Raw genomic sequence first — 11,688 nt, 5'->3', positions numbered from 1 at the left:
GCCTGTGGTGGTTCCCAGCCCGATTATACCTGAGGTAAGAAACATGCATTGGAATGACGGTGAAGATGAAGAAGTTATACCCAAGAGTCACTTTTCGAGGACTCATTGGACAAGGGAAACGACAGAAACAGTGGTAAAGCTCGGCGACATCGAGGAGCCGGCGGTCTTAGCCCTCATAGACCATGGGTCAGAAATCAATCTCATGGCAAATAATTTGCACCAAAAGGGGAAGTGGCCTATTGATGTAGATCACGGGTGGCGGATTCGAGCTGCCAACATGCTTCCTGGAGATCCTTACGGTGCATGTGCAAATGTTAAGGTAACTATTGGGGATGTCTGTGATGAGCAAAACTTTTTTATACAGGAGCATTCCTCCTACCCGTTGATTCTAGGACAACCCTACATTACGGCTGTGCGGATGGAAACTAAGGTGCTGGATGATGGCTCGGCCTATGCCAGGGTTTGAAGCCGAGATGGTAAGAAAGCGGTTCAATTTCTAACTGTATGTGTTGATCATGTTAGAAACAAAGACAGTTTACGTGATCGTCCAATGCCAAAGATACGTAAGGAGTTTAAAGAACAAAGATTTGCTCAGGATTTTCTTGGGGTGCCACTGTAAAGCAGGACTATGGTGGTGCAAATGAGGAGAAGTTCTCGTTCTCTTCAGGATTGCTAGGGTTGACATCTGAGGGTTCAGTATCTTACAGGATGGGAGAAACAATATGTTTCAAGCATTCAAAGTGACTTGCAGGGATGTGATGTGCTAGAACCGGATGATGTGATATCAGGAATCTTCGAAGAGATCTCTTATGTTGATACTATGTCAGAGCTGAGGATATCAAGCAGAACACGTTAGGAAGTGGAACTGAAGTTGTTAAAGTGCACTCACTGGACATATACGAGGCAATTATGCATATTGAGGATGACTTGGACAAAGAAGTTGAAGCACAGGTAGAGATGAAGTACAAGACAGTTGCAAAGAAAGTGAGACCTGTGGCTACACCTCTACCAGAGGGAAGTGATGAAGTAATTAAAGAAGCTTCTCGACAGCCTATGCTCAGAAATCCTAAGAACATTGGGCACAAATTCACTAAAGAGACATTGCAGCAGCTTAAGGTGGGAGAAGATGGTTTTCTCAACGAAAAGGAAATCAAGTGTTTTCAAGGTATGCTCGAAAAACATGGTAAAGCTTTTGCCTTTGAGCCAAGTGAGATTGGGTGTGTGGATCCAAGTGTTGTTGCACCTATGGTTATATTCACTGTTCCTCACATGCCATGGAGCTTACGTCCTATTCCAGTTCCTAAAGCTCACTTGCCAAAGCTTATCAATTTGCTTAATGAGAAGATACAAATGGGAATCTTGGAATCATCATGTGCGGCATACTTTAACCGATGGTTCACTGTTCCGAAGAAAAATGGTACTTTAAGGTTTATACAGGATATGCAGCCTGTTAACAAGGTAACAATCCGCAATGTGGGTACCGGCCCAATTGTGGATGAATTTCCTGAGGCTTTTGCAGGTGGGTCAATTTACTCTATGGGTGATCGTTATTCTGGATATGATCAATTTCAGTTAGCTTTGGAGAGCAGGGATCTTACTACGATGCGTACACCACTCGGATTGGTAAGGATGTGCACTCTGCCACAGGGTGCTACTAATTCTGTAGCTCATATGATGAACGGCACGAATAAGGTATTAAGGGACTTTATCCCACATGTTACTATGCCTTTCATTGACGATGTATCGATTAAGGGATGTGAGGAAGGCTCAAAAGATGAGGTAAAAGATCAGAGGGGGTGCCGACAGTTTGTTGCTCAACATATTGCTGACTGTGATGCTATTTTATCTAGGCTTGAAGAACTTAACTTACCACTTTCATGGCAAAAATCAACTTTTGGTGCCAAAGAGGTTCTAATTGTAGGGCACATGTGCAGTCCAGAAGGAAGAAGGCCAAGTCCGGCTAAACTTGAAGCTATTCAAAAGATGAAGGAAACGTGCTCTTCGGTTACTGAAGTTCGTCGGTTTCTGGGTGCATGTGTATTCTATCTTATTTGGCTACCACATTTTGCTCATGTTGCAGAAGTGCTTTATCAACTGCTGAGAAAAGGTAAAAGATTTGTTTGGAAAGAAGTTCATACACAAGCTATCAAGAAATTAAAGAAGATGCTTCTTGAGGCTCCGACCTTGAGGAAAGTCAACTACAAATACAGAAGGCCAGTAATCTTAACAATTGACACTAGCCCGACAGGTATTGGATGGGCTATAGGTCAAGATGATGAAGAAGGTAACAGGTATGCGGTTCGGTTTGGAGAAAAAGTGCTCAATGCTCGCTAAAGAGGCTACCCACAGGTTAAGAGATAACTTTGGGGAGTTGCTACTGCTCTAAGGTCTGATAAAGAATACTTTATTGGAGCTTCATTTGTGGTAGAGACAGATAGCTTGCCACCACTGATAGGGATGATTGCATATTGCTCTAACGATATTGCTATGCTACGATGGATAGCCTATATTAAATCTCTTAATCCTGAATTTTGTCATATTGCAGGTAGAGATAATCCTATTCCAGATACGGTTATCAAGAGCTAGATTTGAAGATGAAGAAGAGATGCTGACCACAAGTGATGATATTGGCTTGAAGTTCTATTCGTCTTCTTATCTGCATGCAAATTGTGGCAATATTGCTCATACTTTTGAGGTATTTTCTGAAGAGTTCTATGAAGGAGAATGGCTTTTGATTGGTCGCTACCTTAGCACTCTTACTAAGCATGAAGGGTGGACGGATCAAGAGTACAAAAAGATCAAGAAGAAAGCTTACGGCTATTTTCTGAAGGATGGCCATTTATGGAAGCAGCCAAAACGCTCTAAAGGAGTACCGCAACGGGTTGTTTGTGATAAAGCGACTCAACAGCACGTTATCAAAGAGTTTCATGAAAGTTTATGGGCTAGACACAGAGGGGTCTAGGCAACTTTTGTCAAGATTAAGGATCGTTACAGGTGGAAAGGTATGTATAAAGATGTGGCTCAGTTTGTGGAGACATGCCTAATATGCCAACAGTATTCTAATGTGCGACATCGAGATGGATTGCATCCCACCTATCCACTGGCTATGCACTACAAGTGGGTGGTGGACCCGATTACCATGCCAGTAGGTGTCTGGCAGATGCGGTATATTGTTCTTGCAAGAGAGGATCTTACTAATCAGGTGGAAGGCAGAGCTTTGTGTACCAAAGCTACCAGTTCCGTATGCAAGTTCTTGCTTGAGGATGTTATTTCAAAGTATGGATGTGTTGGTAGAATTACTGCTGATAGAGGAGAGCTGGATGCAGATGAAGCTCGGGATTTCTTTGCTCGCTTGGGCATTAAATTGGCTCTCACTACAACATACAATCCAAGGGGTAATGGTAAAAGTGAAAGAGGGCATCTGCCTATTGTTAAAGCTTTAGCAAAGGCATGCCAGGGACATATTGGTGATTGGCCTAAACTCCTACCATTTGCTTTATGGGCTGATCGAACTACACATAGTTCTGTTTACAGGTTTTATGCCATTTGAGCTAATGTACGGGCAAAAATCCATTATGCCTACAGAGGAAGCGGTTATCTCTTGGATTGTAATGCCATGGGAAGAAGGTATGTCTACAGAAGATTTGCTTGCATTGCGCATACGTCAACTTGAGAGACGTCAAGAAGATATTGAACAGGCTAAAGTAATGCTTAAGGAAGCAAGGCTGAAGAACAAAGCAGCGTTTGATGGTAAGCACAGACTACGACCTCGTGTTATTAAAGATGGGGATTGGGTCCTTGTATATGACAGTAGCTTGGAGAACCAGTACACTGCTATGCGAAAAATGGTCAAACGATGGTTTGGACCATATGTAGTACTCCATGTTTATGATAATGCGACCTACAAGTTATGCGAGCTTGATGGCACTGAGCTCAAGGTGCCTATTGCAAGGAAAAGAGTCAAGTTGTTTAAGCAACGAGATGGTGAGATTAATATTGGAGACTTCAACACAGATCAACCTCGTGAAGACAATGTTATGTATGCATCAGACGATGAGTCTGATGATGCTCTTGATGATGCTTTATGAGTACGGTTGGCACAGACCGAAGGCTGTGCAGGTTCAGAGGGGGTGGATGTCGTGCAGCTCCACTCCCATTCTAAGAAAGATGCTAGAAAAATGCACATCAAGTTGTTTGAAGCCTACATGATTAATGAACAGTAGTTAAGGCCTGGTAACAGGACAAGTTCAATGCTTAATGTATGCCAGATGCGGCTTTAAAGGGCCAACTAATGCCTTAATGATGCCAAAAAGGGCAATGGTTGAAGTGAGCACATGAGAGTTTACGATCTAGAACTGTAGTGCTTGAAGTGCTCTACCGGCTTGTCTTTTCGGCTCGTCGATTGGAGCTACAGTGAAGAAGTTATGGCAATTTGAAGTTTAAATCGATTGCAGATCCGTACCGGATTGGGCAACTACAGCTGAGGTGACAAAAATGGAATGAATGCACGGGCCTGAAGTGCTCACTTTGTGGAGCACGTCGGTCTTTTCAGATCAGCGAACGGTTGCCAAGATATTGGCCGTTAAAGATTCATTGGGGGCCGGCTCCGTACCAATCCGGTCGGCTCGGTCGGGGTGCCATCTGGGAATTTTGGCCTCCTCATCAGGTTAGTATGCGTTCTATGCAGTTGAGAAGTCTACGGCTTGGCAAGTAGAGTTCGGTGTCAACTGTCGGCAATGTTGAGCTGGGTTATTTTGGCATTATTCGAGATGTCGGTATGGACAATAAAAATTCACGATGATATTGTTAGTCAAGGACTGCTGAAGAAAGATGTCATGCTTGCCGATGCTTTAGTTGGTATGTAAGCCAAATGGGGTGTACCAAGGTTGTCGAGTGCTTGGTATTGCTTGTGCAGCGTATAGGTTTAATGTGGTGCCGCTACGATAACACACAAAGCTCTTGATGAGCTCATTGTTGAAATGTCGGCTCATGGGGCATATTGATTGAGAGATATGCTTTGAGAGCCACCCGGAGATGTTGTGCTTGGCAGTGAATTGGCTGGCAAGTAAATCAAATGGGGTGCCCTAGTGGCCGCCCGCCATTGAGGAAGGCCGCCTAACTAAACCCTTAAGGGTGTGTGAACAAAAGGAAGAAAAGGGAAAGATTAGCATGGCAACAGCGAACGGGAGAGAGAGATGAGCCTAGTATGCTCGCGCAGGGCGCATGCATACTCAGACGGGCTCAGCGATGAAACGGATTTGGTGGGGCTCGCGAAGGCGCTCCATTTGAGACCATCGCTGGCGGATTTTACGCTGGTCAGACCTTTTGCCTGCCACGTCAATCACGACGCCGTGCCTGCGTGGTTGAGGAAATTTTTTAGGAGAGTTTTTTAGGGTGGCTTGAGGGAGCCAAGAAGGCAATTCGAAGCAACAAGGAGGGAGGAGAAGCATAACGAAAGGAAGGAAGGGAGATTGGAGGCATCAACGAAGGAAGAGGGGGGAGAATCAAAGGAAAACTCTCTCTTCCTCTCTCTCGTCCTTGGCTCGGAGAAGCAAGGAAAGGGGCCGATCTCTCTCTCTCTCTCTCTCTCTCTCTCTCTCTCTCTCTCTCTCTCTCTCTCTCTCTCGTCCTTGGCTAGGATCTCCGGCTCAAGCAAGGCGAGGCGAGGAGGTAATCAAGGCGTGAAGGGCTCTCTCTCTCGATCTCCGACTCAAGCAAGGCGAGGCGAGGAGGTAATCAAGGCGTGAAAAACTCTCTTGCTCGACAATCAAAGCCAAGCAAGGGCTTTGCAACCAAGGCAACCAAGGAAACTATTTCTCATCGGCTTAGACAAGGAGAGATCAACAAGGGCTTGTAAGCAATCATAGGAGAAGAATTTACACAATAGGATTTTCCTTGTCAACAGACAGGCAAATTAGTTTAATTACCTCTTTTTGATGAGTTACGAAGCAGTTAACGGCCCAGAGTGATCTGTAATGGGAGTTTAAGCTCCTAAACTGTCATTAGCAATATTTAATGGTGTCATTAACAACACTTCCTGATTGCGTATCAGTTTCATCGGTGTTACCAATTTTCAAGGAAGTTTCGTGCGTCGATAGCATTACCAAGTAATTAACTATTGCTGTATTGTGCGGTGCTCTCAATTTTTCCACAGCCAATAGCCCGACGCTAACCTGGCTCAAGTTTCAAACACTTATCCCCCAACAACGCATTTTGAAACACTCTTGTATGTTTACTTTTCATGGTAGAAAACAAAAATACATTCCTACTCCTTAAAGAGTAGATTATGGAATCCTTCTTTGCCCCGCATAAGGAAAAGCATGGGATTTATACATGACGGTCTTATTGTATTGGTGAGTAACACATAGCTTATTGCTGTTTGGAAGATAACCATCCTTCAAGGTGAATGGTTCTTTCTTTCTTCCCTAATGCAAAGGCTGTAATTACCTACTTAAAGTCTTCGTCAATAGCATACTCATCTATCATAAAAGACAGATCATTGTGGGTTGCTATAGCACCTATTGTTTTCATTCCATTATTCCATGGATAACATTAATTTGTTCATACAGTATGGCAGTCACTAAGTATCATGACTATCAACAATTAACAGGGAAAAGCAATGCTTCTTAATTCCAAATAATGACAAGCTTGTTAGATTAGAATCATGACTCAGCTGTGGCTGCAATACATTGCATCTTGACATTTGATAAAATACAATTCAATTGTGCAACTTCAAGGAGACTATAAATAGTAGCCACCAACTCCTCCGAAAAAAGCACATTGTTGCTTTACAAGCTTATTGGAGCATAGAAAAAGGCCAAGATCCCAATTTTTCATCTAGCCAAGATACTAATATCTATGAGCTTTTCCTTACTCAACACCTTAGTTATTGCAAGTATACTTCTCTACACAGGTGGGAAGGTTGCAGAGAACACTAGCATGACTTTCTTCTGTGTTGACAAAGCACATGTTGATTCCAAGCAAGAAAGTCTCATCCTGGAAAGAGTTTCCAATGCTTGTTAATGAAAATGTCACACTACTTGAGCCTCTTTGATGACCTAAAACTTATGCCCTATACTAAGAAGGTGATAAGATTACTAAGCCTACCATTTTGAGATAGTGGCGCTAGAGCGTGTTGGGATAATGGGCTAGAGATGCAAGTGAAATAGAAGAGGGGATGAAAGGTAATACATGATGCGACGCGTGAGATAGTGTAGTTATCATGTGTTCCCTTGCCCAAGCTGAAAGGTAGAGAATGTGAAAAAAAATCTAGTGTTTGTAAAAAATACCAGAAACTCGTGCACAAATTTCAAAATTTACACATGTACAGTCACCATGATCATGGAAGCAAAGCACATACAGTGGACATTGCAGCACAAGAACAAGCCGATTTCATTAAATCGTGTGAGCAGCTAGCTTCCATAGGAAGTCCAATAGAGACAGACAACAATAAACTTGTATCCACATTATCATGTGTTGCAATGCCCAAGCTGAAAAGTAGACTGAAGAAAAATCTAGTGTTCATGAAAAATACCAGAGACTCGTGCACAAACTTCAAAATTTACACACACCATGTCATGGAAGCAAAGCACATACACTGACACAAGAACAAACCGATTTCATAAAACCATGTGAGCAGCTGGCGTCCATAGGAAGTCCAATAGTTGATTGTTGATGTCGAGTTGATTCTGGGGCTATAGAGTGCAATGTGGGATCATCAAGCCACATGTATATAGGAGGATATAAAAACCTTTCCAAAATAAGTTAGCTTTGACTTTGCAAAGTTAAAACATGGCTCACGATAAATGAAGGGCTTGATCTCCAAAATTCTACCATCCTTCAACTCCAAAGGTAGCACTAGGATCTCAAACAAGCACTGTTAAACACGGATCGCTATCCTGAGTTTAGTCTAGGGTAGTGACACAATGCTTTGAAGCAATAAACATACCCATTAACCAATCTTGCTTAGGAGGATTTTTAAGCTAAATGCAAAATGTAAAAGGGGTTTTATTCAACCAAGGAGACAAGGAGGAGACCTCCTTGTTCTACTGTAGAAAATGATGGGGTCATTCCCCCCCACAAGTTAGTAGGCTCTTTGGTAAAGACAACGCATTCTTTCCTCTCAAACCTTAACCTTGAGTTTCCACCAAGGCCACATCAAGATCCATATCCCAAAGCTTTTGCTTAAGAATCTACCCATTTATATGGGAGAAGAGGGAAAATGTATGAAACTATGATGCAACAAGTGTCAGCCTTGGCCCTTGAGCTAGCTGACAAATCAAATCAGCCGATAGAGAGGACGAAGGAGAAAACCTGCTTGGAAAAATTTTGCATGTTCGTGAAAATTATTTTTCCTCCAATGACTGCAACTTTGAGAGAGAAATTAGCAAAGGAGATACCAGCGGAATTAAGAAAGAAATTGTTAGTAATCTTCAAAACAAGATAGGCTAAATTAAGTGAGCAATAAGAGAGAATGTCATACTAATCATTACATCTTGCCATCTATACTCAATCTTACTTCAACAACAAATGAAATGCACATAGGCTTTTACATCAAAGTACCTGGGTTGAAAGAAGCACATGTACATCAGATAAGAGTAGCATTTCAAGGCTCAAATGCTGCCCTGTTAAGACATTAATGCTTCACCAAACCGATGCATATCATTCTTCAAGCCGATCACAAACTCTCTCCCTGCTGCCTCTTTGAGCTTACCAGATCTCTTCCTCAGCTCCTGCCCTTTTTCATTGTGAAAGAGGACGTTTAGAACTCTCATCAAATCTGCAGAGTCTACCCTGCCACTCTTGTTCAGCTCGATCCTCACTTCCCACTTAATATATATCTTCTAAGGTTTGCACAGAAATCAATGGTGGATGTAGAATTCATCTACAAGCATATACCATAAGGACCCACCTTAAAACGCAGAATTGCATGAACACCTTTCCATGCCTTAGACAACAACTAAAATTTATTTGAGAGTAATCAACCAAGTCAATCCATCACCATCTCATAGTCATAACGTTATCATAGTCTTCTAGAGTAAAATTTATTTGAAAGTAACCAACCAAGTCAATCCATCACCATCTCATAGTCATAACGTTATCATAGTCTTCTAGAGTCAATCAAAGCAACCCTTTAACCGCAGTTTTATCTTAACGGTATAATTTTCTCACTTCGTCAACATGCCATAACAAAACCACATGATCACAACTCAAAAGAAATGACCATACTATGCATGCCAACAAATACATATCATCCTTCTGATTGCAACATGAAAGAGTAGAAGCTATAAGGGGAATCAACCAAACAAAACGCATAATGTAACCATAACAACAAAATTTTGATTGTATAATGCTTTCCTAATCAAGATGTGCTAATGAAAATCAAATTTGGTTACTTTACAAGGCATTATCTCTCTCTCTCTCTCTCTCTCTCTCTCTCTCTCTCTCTCTCTCTCTCTCTCTCTCTCTCTCTCGCATGCATGCATGCTCCTCCCACACACGGATCCTCACAGACCTAACGTGTTTTCTCTTGCACTTCATGATGACATGTGAAGATGATTTCTATACATGCTTCTTTGAGCATGATACTATAATTTATTGCCATCCAGAGAATTAATTTTGGGGACCCATTGCCATGGAAGGCAACAACCCAATGCCCAAAAGATTTGAATCTAGAGAACGCAAAATTCAAAATATCTAGAATGGGAACATGGAACTGAAGCCCTTGTAGAACACCAAAAATGAAGGAGTTACACACCCATGAAGAATCCCTTGGAAAAAGAGAGCAATAAAGAGGCTTGTTAGGGACAACAAGAAGCACGAAGGTGGGAGTGGTGCATAACCTGTGGATGGAAGATGCAAGTTGAAGATTGAAAATTGAAGATAACGATGCAAGTTAAAGACTGTACAACCGTAGGCATTATGGTAAGACAATTTCAATTTCTTGAATATATGGTAGATGCAAGACAAGACTTCACACATGCCAATCTTGAAACTCTCATGATATAATGGACATCTTGTCGTTCCATTACTGTCAAAGTCTGTCTTTCATGAAGTCAGAAATGTTTTTGGTCAGGAACCTTTTTGGTCAGGGAACCGTGCCTTGTATATTTGAAAAACTATAATTTAGCTTCTACTCCCTAGGACATGAGAGTTTTCCTATGTGCATTACAAGAGGGCAGAGTGTAATGAACTACTCACACACTTTAAACATCACTTTGCCTTGAAAAATTGTAACTTAGCTTCTACTCCCTTGGACACGAGAGTTCTGGCACAATCATGGAGTCCTTTGACAGAATTTTGAAGGCTTTTGGCAGACTCATCCATTCCTTGGACAGGCTCTACAAAATTTGATAAAGTTTTGCATAGCATGAGAGAACCTGTGATCTGACATCCTCCCACAAACAAAGAGGAAGCTGTAAACAAACAACAGATTATGCAAGTGAAAAAGTTTCTTTTGGTTTATAACAAAAGGCAAAATTCACAGATACACTACCTGAAACGAACTTCTTCTTAGATTTCTTGTTGTTAGGTACAAGTCGAGCGGGAATCCCATGGAATGAAGAATCAGCTGAAGAAAAAAAACAGGAAGTTATGTCGGGAACTGAAATGACGAGAAGTGTAGATGAGATTTACGAGGTGTGAGAGTGAAAGGAAACAACAAGAAGTTATGTCAGGCACTGAAATGACTAGAGGCGTAGATGAGATTTACGAGGTGTAGGAAAAAACAGGAAGATACGTCAGGAACTGAAATGACTAGAGCTTTCTAGTCTCTAGAGGTGTAGACTGTAGATGAGATTTACGAGGTGTTGTACCTGCTGCTGCGATGGCGCTCTCGTACACAGACAGACAGATGTAGACGGCACTTTGTCTTCAAGTTCTAGAGTCTACCTCGAATTGGCCCGTCGGACAGACCCGCCTTTAAGCTCTCGGACAGACGCGCGCGCGCGCGAGATACAGGCAGGAGAGAGAGAGAGAGAGAGAGAGAGACGAACGCTATAGCGTTGTTATAGGGTGGGTAGAGGGGCCAGTGAACACGCGACCCCCTTTTTAGAGGCCTTTCCACCCCCACAATTTGATACATATAAGCATGAGTTTAGAGTGTGAATGTTTCCGTGGATAGCGTGTCTGTTCGATTCGTGTTCGTTCTGTGCTGGCAGCATTGCCTCTCAAAAGGCCCCCACAATTTGATACATATAAGCATGAGTTTAGAGTGTGAGTGTTTTCGTGGGGATAGCGTGTCTGTTCGATTCATGTTCGTTCTGTGCTGGCAGCATTGCCTCTCAAAAGGCCCCCACAATTTGATACATATAAGCATGAGTTTAGAGTGTGAGTGTTTCCGTGGATAGCGTGTCTGTTCGATTCGTGTTCGTTCTGTGCTGGCAGCATTGCCTCTCAAAAGGCCCCCACAATTTGATACATATAAGCATGAGTTTAGAGTGTGAGTGTTTCCATGGATAGCGTATCTATTCGATTCGTGTTTGTTCTCTGCTGGCAGCATTGCCTCTCAAAAGGCCCCCAACACTTTTGCAATCGGCCTTGCCTTTTGTTACACGGGAATCAGAAAACATTGTCATTTTGCATCCTCCTTTACCCTAGAACATCCATTGAACCTTTGAGAGAGAGAGAGAGAGAAAGAGTTACATGTTGTCACAGTCGGAGGGAGCAAGGAGTCTTGGCTGTCGATCA

General features: G+C 42.4%; 1 protein-coding gene across 1 annotated transcript; it reads right to left on the bottom strand.

Annotated features, from left to right (window-relative positions):
- Positions 1-6,002: 6,002 nt before the first annotated feature.
- Positions 6,003-11,019, bottom strand: LOC147449555 (uncharacterized). Its single transcript, XM_086521979.1, has 7 exons — positions 10,815-11,019; positions 10,496-10,570; positions 8,714-10,415; positions 8,563-8,624; positions 7,751-7,876; positions 7,361-7,552; positions 6,003-6,996 (listed from the first exon to the last, which is right to left on the bottom strand). Exons 3-7 carry the CDS (start codon positions 8,772-8,774, stop codon positions 6,883-6,885), a joined length of 555 nt encoding a protein of 184 aa, XP_086378105.1. The 5' UTR covers positions 8,775-10,415; positions 10,496-10,570; positions 10,815-11,019; the 3' UTR covers positions 6,003-6,882.
- Between the last annotated feature and the right edge of the window lie 669 nt (positions 11,020-11,688).

Source organism: Adiantum capillus-veneris, chromosome 10, assembly GCF_014529385.1.
Source record: "Adiantum capillus-veneris isolate H3 chromosome 10, ASM1452938v2, whole genome shotgun sequence".
In the NCBI taxonomy this organism is placed as follows: Eukaryota; Viridiplantae; Streptophyta; class Polypodiopsida; order Polypodiales; family Pteridaceae; genus Adiantum; species Adiantum capillus-veneris.
This window is presented reverse-complemented; position numbering and strand designations above follow the sequence as displayed.